The sequence below is a fragment of the Pseudophryne corroboree genome, chromosome 7, assembly GCF_028390025.1.
Source record: "Pseudophryne corroboree isolate aPseCor3 chromosome 7, aPseCor3.hap2, whole genome shotgun sequence".
Taxonomy (NCBI): Eukaryota; Metazoa; Chordata; class Amphibia; order Anura; family Myobatrachidae; genus Pseudophryne; species Pseudophryne corroboree.
Window position 1 is genome coordinate 490159740 of NC_086450.1, and position 16559 is coordinate 490176298.

At 47.7% G+C, this 16559-nt stretch overlaps 1 protein-coding gene across 1 annotated transcript in view; it reads right to left on the bottom strand.

The window, feature by feature from the left end:
• LOC134945703 (guanylate-binding protein 1-like) overlaps positions 1–14738 on the bottom strand; it is a 48379-nt gene extending 33641 nt beyond the window's left edge. Inside the window, exons 1-3 of the mRNA XM_063935148.1 lie at positions 14641–14738; positions 762–961; positions 555–682 (exon numbers count right to left, since the gene is read on the bottom strand). Coding sequence (XP_063791218.1) covers positions 555–682; positions 762–936 — 303 coding nt within the window. The 5' untranslated portion in view covers positions 937–961; positions 14641–14738. The remainder of the gene's footprint in view (positions 1–554; positions 683–761; positions 962–14640) is intronic.
• Positions 14739–16559: the final 1821 nt, after the last annotated feature.

The following is a 16559-nucleotide window of genomic DNA, read 5'->3' on the forward strand; positions in this document are numbered from 1 at the left end:
ATATTTTTCTGTACCCTTCCCCAGATTTGTGCCTTGAGACAAACCTGTCTCGGAGGTCTACAGACAATTCCTTTGACTTCATGCTTGGTTTGTACTCAGACATGCACTGTCAAGTGTGGGACCTTATACAGACAGGTTTGTGCCTTTCAAAATCATCTCCAATCAACTGAATTTACCACAGGTGGACTCCAATTAAGCTGTAGGAGCATCTCAGGGATGATCAGTGGAAACAGGATGCACCTGAGCTCAATTTTGAGCTTCATGACAAAGGCTGTGAATATTTATGTACATGTGATTTCTTAGTTTTTTATTTTTAATAAATTTGCAAAAATCTCAGAAAAACTTTTTCACGTTGTCATTATGGGGTATTGTGTGTAGAATTTTCAGGGTAAAAAAATAATTTATTCCATTTTGGAATAAGGCTGTAACATAACAAAATGTGAAAAAAGTGAAGCGCTGTGAATACTTTCCAGATACACTGTATACAGTGAATTGCCACTGCAAGTGTATGAAACATTTCAGGTGACAAGGTCATTCTCCTCCTGTTACCTCACCTTCTCCACGTCCCCCAGCCCTTCTGTGTCCAGCAGAACCAGGGTGTGATTGTCCTTGGTGGGGTGGGGAAGACACCACATCCAGATGCCCTTGGTCTTAGCTTGGACATTAGAGCCCAAATCAAACCCTGAAACACATGAACATAATGTAGAATATATAGGTCAAACCCGCGGCACGTAACCCCGGGCTGCTACCAGACCTCTCACCTCTCCGGGCTCCAGCCAGCTTGTTCATCAGATAGGACTTTCCTGTACGATACAGGCCTACGATTGCCACCACCACCACCGGCTGGCTGATCTGGGACAGGACGTCAATCGCCTCAGGATTTACCCGGAATTTGCCATTTTCAGGGTTTTCAATCAGACACAATGGGATCTCCATAGTCCTTCCTTAGACACTGCCTCAGCTGGAACACAGCACAATCAGCTCACTTAGATGTGATGGAATCAGCAGCGTATAATACTATCACCTCAGTGATTCATCTGTAGTACAACCTTGCAGAAGCCTGCACAGATAATGTATGGCTTGTACACATGGACAGTCAGTCAGAACGCAGCTGACTGACTCTGTGGTCATTGATCTCTATAACAGCTGGAGGATGCCGACACGAAGGATGCCGACAGCTGGAGGATTCCGACACAGAGGTGATATAACAGCTGGAGGATGCCTACATGCAGATGCTATAACAGCTATAAACTGCGCATTTGCCATAGAAAACAATCGCATGAGCCATTCCATACATACGCTCACAGACAGAGACTGAATGTGTGGACGGCATCGTCCGTCCATTGACAGATCTCTCTTTCTTAGGATGGGGCATGCTGATAATGGAGAGACTCCGTCTGACACCATTGTTTGAAAGTGGGGAGTCCACACTTCATCTGGGTTCATGGGGCAATTCCATGAGGTCATCTGCTGTCATGGGGTAGTCCCCTAAAGTCATTCGGTATCAGGTAGTAGTTCTATAAGGTCATCCAGTGTCATGGGGTAGTTCACTAAGGTCATCTGGTGTCATGGGGTAGTTCTCAAAGGTCATCCAGTATCATGTGATAGTTCACTAAAGTCAGCTGATATCATGGGGTAGTTCACTAAGGTCAGCTGATATCATGGGGTAGTTCACTAAGGTCATCTGGTGTCATGGGGTCATTCACTAAGGTCATCTGGTATCATGGGGTAGTTCACTTAGGTCATCTGGTGTCATGGGGTCATTCACTAAGGTCATCTGGTGTCATGGGGTCATTCACTAAGGTCACCTGGTCTCATGGGGTAGATCACTAAGGTCATCTTGTGTTATGGAGTAGTTCACTAAGGTCAAATGATGTACTGGGGTGTGGTGATTTTATTATGGCCTACAAGATATTACATGTACTGCTCTTTATGTGTATTTACTTAGTATTATATTTTAATTACCAGCATGGTGGCCTGTGATTGACCCTTGGTCATCCGATGGCATGGGGTAGTTCACAAAGGTCATCCGTGCTGTAGGGTAGTTTACTAAGGACATCTCGTTTCATGGGGCAGTTTACTAAGGTCATCTGGTGTCAAGGGGCAGTTTACTAAGGTCATTTGGTGTTATAGGGTAGTTTTTATTAGAGATGAGCGCCTGAAATTTTTCGGGTTTTGTGTTTTGGTTTTGGGTTCGGTTCCGCGGCCGTGTTTTGGGTTCGAACGCGTTTTGGCAAAACCTCACCGAATTATTTTTGTCGGATTCGGGTGTGTTTTGGATTCGGGTGTTTTTTTCCAAAAACACTAAAAAACAGCTTAAATCATAGAATTTGGGGGTCATTTTGATCCCAAAGTATTATTAACCTCAAAAACCATAATTTACACTCATTTTCAGTCTATTCTGAATACCTCACACCTCACAATATTATTTTTAGTCCTAAAATTTGCACCGAGGTCGCTGTGTGAGTAAGATAAGCGACCCTAGTGGCCGACACAAACACCGGGCCCATCTAGGAGTGGCACTGCAGTGTCACGCAGGATGTCCCTTCCAAAAAACCCTCCCCAAACAGCACATGACGCAAAGAAAAAAAGAGGCGCAATGAGGTAGCTGTGTGAGTAAGATTAGCGACCCTAGTGGCCGACACAAACACCGGGCCCATCTAGGAGTGGCACTGCAGTGTCACGCAGGATGTCCCTTCCAAAAAACCCTCCCCAAACAGCACATGACGCAAAGAAAAAAAGAGGCTTTTTACTGATATTTGGTGTTTTGGATTTGACATGCTCTGTACTATGACATTGGGCATCGGCCTTGGCAGACGACGTTGCTGGCATTTCATCGTCTCGGCCATGACTAGTGGCAGCAGCTTCAGCACGAGGTGGAAGTGGATCTTGATCTTTCCCTAATTTTGGAACCTCAACATTTTTGTTCTCCATATTTTAATAGGCACAACTAAAAGGCACCTCAGGTAAACAATGGAGATGGATGGATTGGATACTAGTATACAATTATGGACGGGCTGCCGAGTGCCGACACAGAGGTAGCCACAGCCGTGAACTACCGCACTGTACTGTGTCTGCTGCTAATATATAGACTGGTTGATAAAGAGATAGTATACTCGTAACTAGTATGTATGTATAAAGAAAGAAAGAAAAACCACGGTTAGGTCACTGGTATATACAATTATGGACGGGCTGCGGAGTGCCGACACAGAGGTAGCCACAGCCGTGAACTACCGCACTGTACTGTGTCTGCTGCTAATATATAGACTGGTTGATAAAGAGATAGTATACTCGTAACTAGTATGTATGTATAAAGAAAGAAAAAAAAAACCACGGTTAGGTCACTGGTATATACAATTATGGACGGGCTGCGGAGTGCCGACACAGAGGTAGCCACAGCCGTGAACTACCGCACTGTACTGTGTCTGCTGCTAATATATAGACTGGTTGATAAAGAGATAGTATACTCGTAACTAGTATGTATGTATAAAGAAAGAAAAAAAAACCACGGTTAGGTCACTGGTATATACAATTATGTACGGGCTGCCGAGTGCCGACACAGAGGTAGCCACAGCCGTGAACTACCGCACTGTACTGTGTCTGCTGCTAATATAGACTGGTTGATAAAGAGATAGTATACTACTAATATTATATACTGGTGGTCAGGTCACTGGTCACTAGTCACACTGGCAGTGGCACTCCTGCAGCAAAAGTGTGCACTGTTTAATTTTAATATAATATTATGTACTCCTGGCTCCTGCTATAACCTATAACTGGCACTGCAGTAGTGCTCCCCAGTCTCCCCCACAATTATAAGCTGTGTGAGCTGAGCAGTCAGACAGATATATAATAAGATGATGCAGCACACTGGCCTGAGCCTGAGCAGTGCACACAGATATGGTATGTGACTGAGTCACTGTGTGCTGTGTATCGCTTTTTTCAGGCAGAGAACGGATTATAAATAAAAGTGGTGGTCACTGGTCACTATCAGCAAAACTCTGCACTGTACACTACTGAGTACTCCTAATGCTCCCCAAAATTAGTAAATCAAGTGTCTAAACGGAGAGGACGCCAGCCACGTCCTCTCCCTATCAATCTCAATGCACGTGTGAAAATGGCGGCGACGCGCGGCTCCTTATATAGAATCCGAGTCTCGCGATAGAATCCGAGCCTCGCGAGAATCCGACAGCGTCATGATGACGTTCGGGCGCGCTCGGGTTAACCGAGCAAGGCGGGAAGATCCGAGTCGCTCGGACCCGTGAAAAAAAACATGAAGTTCGTGCGGGTTCGGATTCAGAGAAACCGAACCCGCTCATCTCTAGTTTTTATAGGTGGTTTTTTTCATATGTTTCTACTGGGGGCAAACTACAGGGGGGCAAACTAAAAGGGGACATTACTTCTGGGGGGCATTACTACTGGGGGCAAACTACAATGGCGCTAACTGCTGGGGGCAAACTACAGGGCGGCTAACTACTGTGGGCAAACTACTGGGGGGCAATACTACAGCAGGGCTAAACTACAGGGGCTAACTGGGGGCATTACTACTGGGGGGTTAAACTACAGGGGAGCTGGGGGGCGTGGCCTGGAGGCTGACCTGATAGGCAGCAAGTGCTGTGAGCTCCTCAGAACCTGGGGAAAAACACTGAAAAATCTACATTTTTCTCCATAAAAAACCCCTCTAAATCTGCTCCCTGATCTGGAGGTGCAGTGCTGAATGGTGGGGTAGCGCTGCGGAATCGGGGAGCCGGTCTGCTGGCTCCCGCGGGTTGCGGCCTACCCTCCACTACGAAGCCGGGGCCTAGATTTCAACTACCCGCCCGTGGTGGGCCGTCTGGAGCCCCGGACTCGGGCCTCCCCCTGCCGTTTTTACAACTGCTGGTCTTGCTGCCTGCCCAGTGACCTGCCCCATGGCCTACCTCCGCTGACTAGACGCCATCCACCGACTGACCGCCCGTCCACTGCGCGGGCAGGGAGATACGGCCGGGACGCGGACTCCGCCGCTCCGGCGCCTCAGGGACGGCGGCCATCTTTTGCTCCCAGGCCTACGAAGGGGCTGCGGCGACGGGACCCGACGGAGCTTCACACTCCTGCTCTCCCCCACCAACGCTTACCTGCTCCTGTCGCATCCAGCGGGGGTCCGTGGTCACCCCCCTCACGGCCGACCGCCGGGTGACGCACGGCCCGGCGACGGTTCTGACTGGGGTCTGCTCTGGGGGCTGTCTCCCGGCTCCCGGACCCGGCGGGTGCCGGCCTCACGCTGAAATTGAGGGTTGTCGGCCCTGCGCCCTGCTCTCGGCGAGGTGAAGAAGATCAGGCCCGGCCCCGGGGCTCTCTGCTGAAGTGCCTCATCTGACGGCTGAATCCTGCTAACCCTCCCTCCTGGACCCACTGCACTGAGCTAACAAGGTACACCTGGGGGCCCTGAGCGGATTAACACCACACAGGCTGGCACAGCTTCCCTCTTCCCAGCATTTGCACTAAGTATATACACGGGAGGTGTCTTCTGGCCCTTTATGAGAGGCCTCCATTCACTAGGCCACATTTCACTCACTCTCCCCCTAAGTACCACTTATACCCATATATAACTGGGGCTATTTGTCTCTGTCTTAAGACACTGGACTCTTTCTATACTACAGTCTACAGCCCGGGGGTGCCACCCTCCCCGGCCCATTGCCGGTGAATATCTCTATATGATACCCCAGCCCCCCATGATCTCTCCAAGCGGGGGAATGTTCTGCTGATTTCTTACGGGTGCGACCCGGGAGGTCGTCTCATGTGCTATTTCTATGCAGCCTACATGATGGATCGCTAATTACTTACGTTAAACCTCAGCTCTGATCTCCGACCTTCGCTATCCTAGGGACTGTCTTACACCATGCCCAAATCTAAATCCAAGGCTAAGAAAGCCTCAGCTTCGGCAGAAATATCGACCTTTATATCCAAGATGAAGTCAAGTGCGGCCAAAACCCTAGTGGCCCCCCCCCCGGACCTGGTCTCGGAATCCGAGGAAGATTCGTCAACCCATGAACCCTCTATGAAAGATTGCTTCTCCTCAATTCTAACGGAAATGAAGTCGCTGAAGCAGGCTTTCCACTCAGAGATCCACAAAGCCATCTCTGGCCTCAAAGCCGAGATATCTGACCTCGGGGCCCGCACTAATGAGGTGGAACAGAAAATCGATGAAGTCATTACTTTCCAACAGGAGATAGAGCGCTCGGTTCAAGTTATGCAGGAGGATATATACCTACTCCAGGACCAACAAGAGGACGCTGACAACCGCGCACGACGTAACAACCTGCGCATTAAATATATCCCAGAGTCAGTAGAACCAGCTCAACTGGAGGATTTTCTCATCAGGTTCTTCCAGCACCTCCTCCCGGACATTTCTAGGGAGCAGTTCCTCTTGGACAGAGCCCATCGCTCCCTACGTCAAAAGCCCTCAACTTCGTCCCCCCCACGAGACGTAGTTTTACGCTGTCACTATTTCAAGATTAAAGAGAGAATTCTGTCGGCTGCCCGGAACAAAGATGTGTGCCTATTTGAATCACATAAGCTATTGGTGTTTCAGGACTTATCCCCTACTACTCTCAAGAGACGCCTCGATTTGAGGGAGTACACCCAAATCCTCAGGAATAATCAAATCCGCTACAGATGGGGCTTCCCTTTTGCTTTAATTGTACAGCTGGATGGGAAGAGACTGTTGGCACGATCCAAAGAAGAGGCTCACAGGCTCCTGTTGAGACTGAACCTGTCCCCCCCGGAGGCCAACAAATCTTCCTCCCCACGGGATGCTCCAGATCTCCGACACTCTCCAACTTCACCCCTCCCTCAGCGAGCGCCTAGACGTCTTTGGTCGATGGTCCCGGAGAAAACCTCTACAAGCCATGACCCACCGTGAAAGTCTCTGCACAGAGGTGCTGCTGCTGGGTCACTATCTGTTAAATGTTAATGTTTTACAAACTAGTTTAGAGGTTTAGGAATTTCTTCTTGAGCTGAGATTGTTTATTTACTTAGATAATTTTAACGGTGGTCCATTGTGGCAGGTTGTTGCGGCGACCCCCTTGGTCGCCCCCCCATATGTTTAATTGGTGGGCGTCCCGGCGGCCGGAGCCGCGCCCTCCACCGAGCCTCCATAGTCAGTTTTGAGCGTGAGGGAGTTCTTTTCTCCCTTAATTCCCCATACGGGTGCTCAAACATACAGACCCGTACGTAGCGTACAATGGGTCATTGGCTCGGTCAATTCTATTTGTTTATTTTACAGTTCTTTAAATGTCTTTTTGTGACTCTCTTGATTTTTCTTTTTTTTCATCCTTTTCTTTTCCCTCTCCTTCTTTTTCTTCCCCAACCTCCCGCTCTCCCTCGTCCCCTTGTTCCCCTCGTTTCCCAGGGAAACGACCTCAGGTTCACTAAGTCCATTCATGCTATATTTACACTTGTAACAATATGTCTGTTAACGTAATATCTTACAATGTTAAGGGCCTTAACAGTCCTCAAAAGAGGACCAAGTTATTTCTTTTTCTGAAGCAGGCGAGGGGAGACCTGGTATTCCTTCAGGAGACGCATTTCAAAGGGACTTCCCACCCTGAACTTCGTTCTAGACGCCACCCTGTTGCCATACACGCTTGTGATCGCACCCAAAAGAAAAGAGGGGTCGCCATTCTAATCCCCGCTCATTTACATCTGGAATCAGACCGAATCATTAAGGATAAACGCGGTAGGTTTCTTATTATAGTAGGTAAACTTAATAATATCCCTATCACCATGGTTAATGTCTACGCTCCCAATAGTAACCAGGCCTCGTTCTTTGCTTCCCTAGACTCCAAAATCGCCCAGTGTAGGAAAGGTGACCTCTTAATGGCAGGAGACTTTAACACCATACTACACCATAATCTGGATCGCTCCCATCCCCTCCCACGGTCTCAGTCCCATATCAGCACCCGCAACTCTAGAGCCCTACAATCGCTACTTAAAAATCACCTCCTATTTGACTCCTGGAGGGTAGTCGATCCCCTAATTAAGGATTACACGTTCTATTCCCCAGTCCACAATCTATACACTAGAATTGATATGATTATGGTCGGAAGGGACCTAACATCTAGAATCCAGAACTGCTGTATTTATCCAATCACGTGGTCTGATCACGCCCCGATTTCTCTGACCCTGACTGGACTGTCCCGTACTCCTTCCCCCCCCTCCTGGTCACTCAACGACGCCCTCCTCCAACAACCTGAAGTGTTACAGCAAACTACTCAGGTATTGACTGATTACTTCAATGAGAACCAAACCCCCGGCATTTCCGATATGACCCTGTGGGAGGCACACAAGGCGGTCCTCCGGGGCCACTTCATCCAGACTGCGGCCAGGATCAACAAGCAGCGTTCCCAAAAAACTCTGGAGTTATCTAGGCAGCTCCACCAAATGGAGGAGGTGCATAAGTCATCTCTTGACCCTGCTGATTTAGAGTTGGTACTTAAAATCAGAGGCGAACTTAATTTATTGTTGTCTCATAAGACTGAAATGTGCCTTAGACGTCTCAACCAGATTTACTACGAAAAAGGGGATAAGGCGGATAAACTATTAGCCAGGAAATTGAGGGCTAAGATTTCCTCTAAAAATATCTTATCCATTCGTACCAAACAAGGGGCTCTGACCCATGATCCTGACCGCATTCTGGGTGAATTCGAGGAATTCTATAAATCGCTGTATAATTCGGAAACTACCCCCCCCCTCACCACCGAGACTTGAAAAGGGAATTGACTCCCTTCTAGACAAATGTAACCTACCATCACTGAGTGACGCGACAGTGTCCCAATTAGGCTCAGAGATTACCATCGAAGAAATAGAAAATGCACTTAAAACTCAGAAACCGGGCAAGGCCCCTGGACCCGATGGGATGTCAATTACTTATTATAAGAAATTTAAGGGGATGCTTCTGTCTCATCTCTGCCGGCTCTTCAATGGTTTCTTAAATGGTAATCCTCTATCACCCCGTACCTTAGAGGCACGAATAGTCTTAATCCATAAACCTGGGAAAGATCCCAACTCCTGTGCCAGCTACCGCCCCATTTCCCTATTAAACAACGATATTAAGTTATTCGCAAAAATTATAGCCTTAAGATTAAACCCTGTTCTCCCGCGCTTAATACACGCTGATCAGGTGGGCTTCATCCCAGGCCGACAAGCCAGAGACAATACACGAAGAACTATTAATCTGGTCCATCTTATTAACAAAGCTAAAATGCCTTCTGTCCTTCTCTCGCTAGACGCAGAGAAGGCTTTTGACAAAATACTATGGCCTTTCATGTTTGCCACTCTACGCAGATTTGGTCTGGGGGGAAGCCTACTTCAAGGTATTCAGGCACTTTACTCCAACCCCTCCGCTAGAGTTCGGGTCAACGGCAAGGACTCTCAACTCTTTCACATTAGCAATGGAACACGCCAGGGATGTCCCTTGTCTCCACTAATCTTTGCCATGACGATTGAACCTCTGGCGTGTATGGTTAGGACCAACCCCGATATCAAAGGCATCCATGTGGGTGAGGAGGAATTCAAATTGTCATTATTCGCAGATGATGTCCTCTTGACTATCTCCTCTCCCAATATATCCATCCCTAACCTATTTAAAACCCTCTCACTATACTCTCATTACTCTGGATATCGCATTAATTACTCCAAATCGGAAGCCCTCCCACTGCATCTTGATGAGAATGCCAGGTCTCTCCTAGCTGCTAACTATAACTTCTCTTGGCGCTCCAAGAAAATCAAGTACCTTGGCGTGTACATCACAAACTCCTACGACTCCTTATACTCCGAAAACTTCCCTGCCCTTTTTAAGTGTATAGAGTCTGACCTTAGAGCTTGGGACAAACAGATTATAGCCTGGTTTGGACGGATAGTTTCAATTAAAATGAACATCCTTCCGAGAATCCTATATCTGATCCAAACAATCCCCGTGAGCATCCCCGCTGAGGCCTTATGTCGAATGCAGAAATTATTTGTAAAATTTATATGGTCTGGTAAGCCCCCTAGAATTAGGACCTCCACTCTGATACGTGACCCGTTGGCGGGGGGTAGGGGACTGCCGGACATTCGTAAATATTATCATGCAACCCACCTGAGTCAGGCTCTGGCATGGTTCTCCCCTGCCCCCCATCTGCCCTGGATACGAATCGAGCTTCTGGCAGCTGGGATCTCCTCTTTGGTCCCCCTCCTCTCACCAACCAAGCCACTGCGGTCGTTACAAACCTGTGTCCCTTCGACGAAACTCACTTGCGACTTGTGGCTTTTCTGCATTCGACATTATGGCCTGTCCACTTTCCCATCCCCTATCACCCCCATCTGGGATAACAGGGACTTCCCCCCAGGTTCCACCTTGCAATCTCATTCGTGGCTTCATCTGAACCCACGCCCGGGTCTCGTATTTGATTTTACAGAAGGTTCCTCATGGCGTTCCCTACAATCTTTATGTGACAAATACGATATCTCCCAACCCGTATTCTACGAATATTTACAACTCCGCTCCTTTTTAAACTCCCTCCCCAAATCCCAGGTTATTCGCCAACTCACCCCCTTGGAGCGTCTATGTATTTACTCTCCTATGAGGCAGGGTATCATCTCTATACTCTACGGATTACTACGATCCCTGAAGGCAACAAGCACCCTCCCTCACGAACATAGGTGGGAGCGGGACCTAGGCCCTCCACCTGATGAAGACTCATGGGAAACCATTAGACAAAAAGTAGCCCAATCCTCAATTTCCTCTCTTGTGAAGGAAAACTCTTATAAAGTCTACACCAGATGGTATCGGGTCCCAGCAACAATGCATAAGATCTTCCCCGGGTCCTCCCCACTGTGCTGGCGTGGTTGCGGCCAGATTGGAGACTTTAAACACATCTGGTGGTCATGCCCCAAAATGCATACGTTCTGGTCTCAGGTGGAGGCGCTCTTAGGCTCTGTCTTTTGTTCAAGGATAACTCTGGGTCCCTGGTCAGCTCTGCTGGGCCTACCCTTACCCAACCTAGACAGCCAAGCTAATAGCTTAGTGCTCCAAATCCTACATGCAGCTCGCTGTGTAGTAGCAAAAAATTGGAAAAACACCAATGTTCCCCCTAGGAGCATGCTAATAGCAAAAATCTGGCATATCTCCACGATGGAGAAAATCACAGCCTCCTTACATGACAGATCGGACAAATTTAGGAGGATATGGGAACCATGGTTCACCTATACTACGCCCCCCGCCACTGGAACCTGACGAGATGTGTCACACGGTGAGGCAGTTCTCTATACCATATAGGACCCAATAAACATAAGAGATGTAATGCAGACCCTGGGGGTACAGATGGTATGATTTGTAGCTGGGAAGTATTACCCTCCCATCTTATATATTCGCTTAGACCGCTTCTCTGACGAACCACCATTCTCCCATCCCCCTCCCCCCCTCCCTTTCCTCTCTTTCCCCCCATTCTTTCTCTCTCTTCTCTTCTCAGAACCTTTCTTATTATTTTCTTATTATTTTCTTTTTTTTTTTTTCTGCTTATTTGATGTTTAAACATAAAAAATTAGGATGGTCGTGACATGCATATACTGGATATTGTTACAATTTACCCTTGTTTCTGTAATACTTGGTTACCCCCCGTAGGGGTTAATTTGTATATGATTAAGCATCTGCTTGGAGCTGTCATCTCTTGTATGTTCTGTTCCTGCATGCTCGACTTTTCTTTAATAAAAATATTAATTAAAAAAAAAAAAAAAACTACAGGGGAGCTAAACTACATGGAGAAAACTACTTGAGGGCTAAACTACTGGGGGGCATAACCACAGGGGCTAAACTACGCGGCGCACTACCACTGGGGGCTAAACTAAAGGGGGGGGGTAAACTACTGGGGTCATAACCGCAGGGGCATTACCACTGGGGGCTAAACTACTGGGGTCATAACTACAGGAGCATAACTACTTGGGGCATAACTACAGGGGGCTAAACGACTTGGGGCATTATCATTAAGGCCATTACTACTGGGGGCACAACTAATGAGGGCATTGTAAAGGGGGCACTTCATAAGGGGCACCACTCCTGGGGACATAAGGGGCATTACAACTGTGGGTATTGTATAAGGGTTGCTACTGCTGTCGGCATTATGTGCATTATGGGGTGCTACTACTGTGGGCATTATGGCCCTCATTCCGAATTGATCGCACTAAGCAACTTTTTGCTGCTGGTGCGATCAACTAGACGCCGCCTATGGGGGAGTGTATTTTAGCTTAGCAGGGGTGCGATCGCTTGTGCAGCCCTGCTAAGCTAAAAATGTTTCACACAAAACAAGACCAGGGCTGGACATACTTACCCTGTGCGACGTGTCCAGTGATGAGGGTCACGGCTTTGACGTCAGACATCCGCCCTCCGTTCGCCTGGACACGCCTGCATTTTTCTTACCACTCCCTGAAAACGTCTTCAAACGGTCATTTGACGCGCTGGAACGCCTTCCTGCTGTCAATCTTCTTGCGGTCGCACTGAGACCGCTTCCTTCGCTGTCAGCGTCGTTGCCCGGCGAAGGATGTCGCCAGGCAATGCATTGCGCATTCCAGACCCGATCGCACCGCTGCGAAGAAGTGCAGCGTGCGATCGGGTCGGAATGAGGGCCAATGTGTATTAGGGGTGCTACTAGTGTGGGCGTTATGTGTATTAGGGGTGCTACTAGTGTGGGTGTTATGTGTATTAGGGGTGCTACTACTGTGGGCATTATGTGTATTAGGGGTGATACTACTGTGGGCATTATGTGTATTAGGGGTGCTACTACTGTGGGCTTTGTGTATTAGGGGTGCTACTACTGTGGGCATTATGTGTATTAGGGGTGCTACTACTGTGGGCTTTGTGTATTAGGGGTGCTACTACTGTGGGCATTATGTGTATTAGGGGTGCTACTGCTGTGGGCATTATGTGTATTACGGGGTGCTACTACTGTGGGCATTATGTGTATTAGGGGTGCTACTACTGTGGGCTTTGTGTATTAGGGGTGCTACTACTGTGGGCATTATGTGTATTAGGGGTGCTACTACTGTGGGCTTTGTGTATTAGGGGTGCTACTACTGTGGGCATTATGTGTATTAGGGGTGCTACTGCTGTGGGCATTATGTGTATTAGGGGTGCTACTACTGTGGGCATTATGTGTATTACGGGGTGCTACTACTGTTGGCATTATGTGTATTAGGGGTGCTACTACTGTGGGCATTATGTGTATTACGGGGTGCTACTACTGTGGGCATTATGTGTATTTGGGGTGCTACTACTGTGGGCATTATGTGTATTAGGGGTGCTACTACTGTGGGCATTATGTGTATTAGGGGTGCTACTACTGTTGGCATTATGTGTATTATGGGGTGCTACTACTGTGGGCATTATGTGTATTAGGGGTGCTACTACTGTGGGCATTATGTGTATTGGGGTGCTACTACTGTTGGCATTATGTGTATTAGGGGTGCTACTACTGTGGGCATTATGTGTATTACGGAGTGCTACTACTGTGGGCATTATGTGTATTAGGGGTGCTACTACTGTGAGTTTTGTGTATAAGGGACACCACTGTGTGTCATAACATGAATAAGGGACACTACTATGTGGTGTACTGTGTGGCTTAATTTCAATTGGGGATACTTTTGTGTGACCATGCCTCTTTCTTTGGAGACCATGCCCCTTTTTTGGGGGGCGCACCTACGGTGCGCACAATACCTTTGTTACATGGGTGCTGGGGGGAGGGGGAGTTCCACCACCACTCTAGGACCACATTAAGCACTGGATATTACTATAAAGGTTGGATGAGAGCGCCGGTATCTCTTATTATGGGAACAGAATATCGGGGACATCTCATACAACAGTCGCATCTCTCTATTACAGGATATCTGTCAGCACAGTGCTGGGATAATAACCGAGGACGCAGCCCTTATTACTTTCACTTTCTCTTTACACACTGAACACGCAGAGAAACCATTTATCCAGCACGAGCTGTACCACAGAGCTCACATACGCATTGTGGGGTAACAGGGACTGAATGAGAAGATCTGGGCAGATAGTGGGGCTTATTCTCATTCAGATGTATCACATTATACAGCCACAAACAGCGAGTTTAGCATACAGCGACTTACGCAGAAGCAAATTGCTGCATTCTTGCGTTTCTCCGGCTGAGTCAGAGGGATCTTTCTCCCCTTTTTCCTTTGTGTGCAATGGCGTTATTACACATGTCGCCTAATAAACATCACGTAACGCTCACAGAACACAAATAAGTGATGGAAGACCTGTACATAAATAAACCAACATCAATTTCATGTTGCCTGAGACGTTTAGGAGCATCATTGCACAGTAACAGTCTGTGGCGTTGTACGTGGGAGCGCCGGATCAGTATAGTCTCCGGAAATACTTCTAACGCTATAAACCGCAGCGGAGAACGACATTTCTCAGCGCATCCAACAGGCTATTTATTAATACTCGTGGTGTGTACAAGCCGTCCGCTGACCGCAGGGATAATAACTACATCCCGTCACACTCATCTCTTATACGGTGTGTCCCAGACAGTGTAACAGACAATGTGATAGACAGTAGCTGGGAAGATACCTGGAGGAGATATGTATCACAGGGTGAGATAATGTTACCTGCTGTGGGTCTGAATGGTCTCAGGCGTCTGGTTCTCGGTAAAGTTGCAGCCAGAGAGTGAGGCAACTGCTGACACAGCCCAGTACTTGTATTCCCTAACAGACACTCCTCTGGCTGGTAATGATTAGCTTCCTGCTGCAAGTGACTGCAGAGTATACACCCCATTCTCCTCTAGTATACAGCACAGTCAGACACTAGTTTATCTAATACAACTCGTTTCATGTAAAATATTACGGGAGGGATAATAGAGAGATTGGGGGGGGGGGGGCTAAATCTAAACCTTATCCAATTGGTCGGTCAAGACTGAAAATCTCCTCCCAGTGGATTTTCGGGCTACATACAAAAGCAGCCAGTATCAACCCTGCATGCAAACCTAATAAATACATTGCAGCATTGTAAGCCTGTACACACACAAAGCCGATGTTCACACAAGTGGTTGATGTTTTTCTACTGCGCCTGGTCTTAATCCCTAAAAAGTCACCCTGCACAGGTATGACTGATACCCGCAAATCCTGAAATGTTTTGGAAATGTACTGGGTGATACTGGGCGATGGCTGGGATTTGCTATGTAGGCACACGGATGGACATGTTACGTCTTATGGGTGTTTTATGGGAGTGGTTGCTATCTCAGATGCTTTACTGCTCACACTGGCAGGCACATGGATGTACATCAGGGAAGGGCTGCTACTAGTATCAGTATAAAGTCACTGACGCAAAAGACGGCAACATGGACGCAGCTGTATGTGACTCAGGCCCGGTTTGTCCAGGTGCAAGGACCCGTGATTTGTGGGACTCACCATCAAGGGACTAATGGCGCGGTGGACGCCCCCCCACCCCTCCCCTATAGTTCTCAGTTGCTTGTCCTCTTCTGGCTTCTCCCGGAGACTAGTACACAAATGTTTGCAAGTATAGTTTGATATCACAGCAGATTAAGGGGGGCCACTTTGTCAGGGGGCCCCCTTAGCCAGAGCATGCTGACATCACTAGCTCTCCCTCTTGTGCAGCAGCAGAACCAGGCAGCCGGAATGCAAACAGGACAGTATACAATGCAGGTAGAGACACAGGAATATCAGGTGTCATGAGCTACAGTATCAACAGAGCTTCCCAACCTCAGGAGAGATAGAAGGGGAAGAGAGCTGTAAGTGACTCAGTGATCCCAGCTTCTCCTCCTTCCTGCCTGGATCCTATGTAACCTGTTATCTAATGAGAGCATTTGGGACTGGAGAGAGAGACACATAGAGTCCTCCCAAGTCCTGTCCCAATGTGTAAGCAGTACAGAGGCTGCTGCTATTCCTGCATGAGACAAGATAAATTGTAGACTTTATTTTTCTATGTGTATTTTAAGGTTGTTTAAGCTGTCTTTGTTGCATTACAAGAAAACTTTATAAAATAGCGACTAGGAGAGATACTGATGAGAGTAATTACTTTGGGGGACAGTCCAAGTGGTTTTGCTCTGTGTCAGACCAAAATCACGCAGGCTCAAGTGAGTGCTGGTCTTGGCAAGTTGTGGACAGCGGTTAGAGATTGGAGCATCTTGAAACCAGGTCTGTGATATGGGGTGTCCACTAGAGGCATCCAGCGTCGTGAGGTTGTTGACTAGGATCATGTCACGGGGTAGTTTACTAAGGACATTTGTGTTATGTGGTAGCTTACTTAGGTCAAATGGTGTCATGGGGGAGTTTCCGCTCTCACACTTTGGGGTCTATGTACTTAGCCTTGGAGAGAGATAAAGTAGATGGAGATAAAGTACCAGTCAATCAGCTCCTAACTGCCATGTTACAGGGTGTAAAAAGAAAATAATTCCTCTCTTGGCGCCGCAATAGAGCTGCAAAGGAAAGTACTAAATAGACCACCAATCTATACAAACTTGCAAAACAGAAAAAAGTACGATCTCACTTTTGCGCTCAATGTCCCAGAA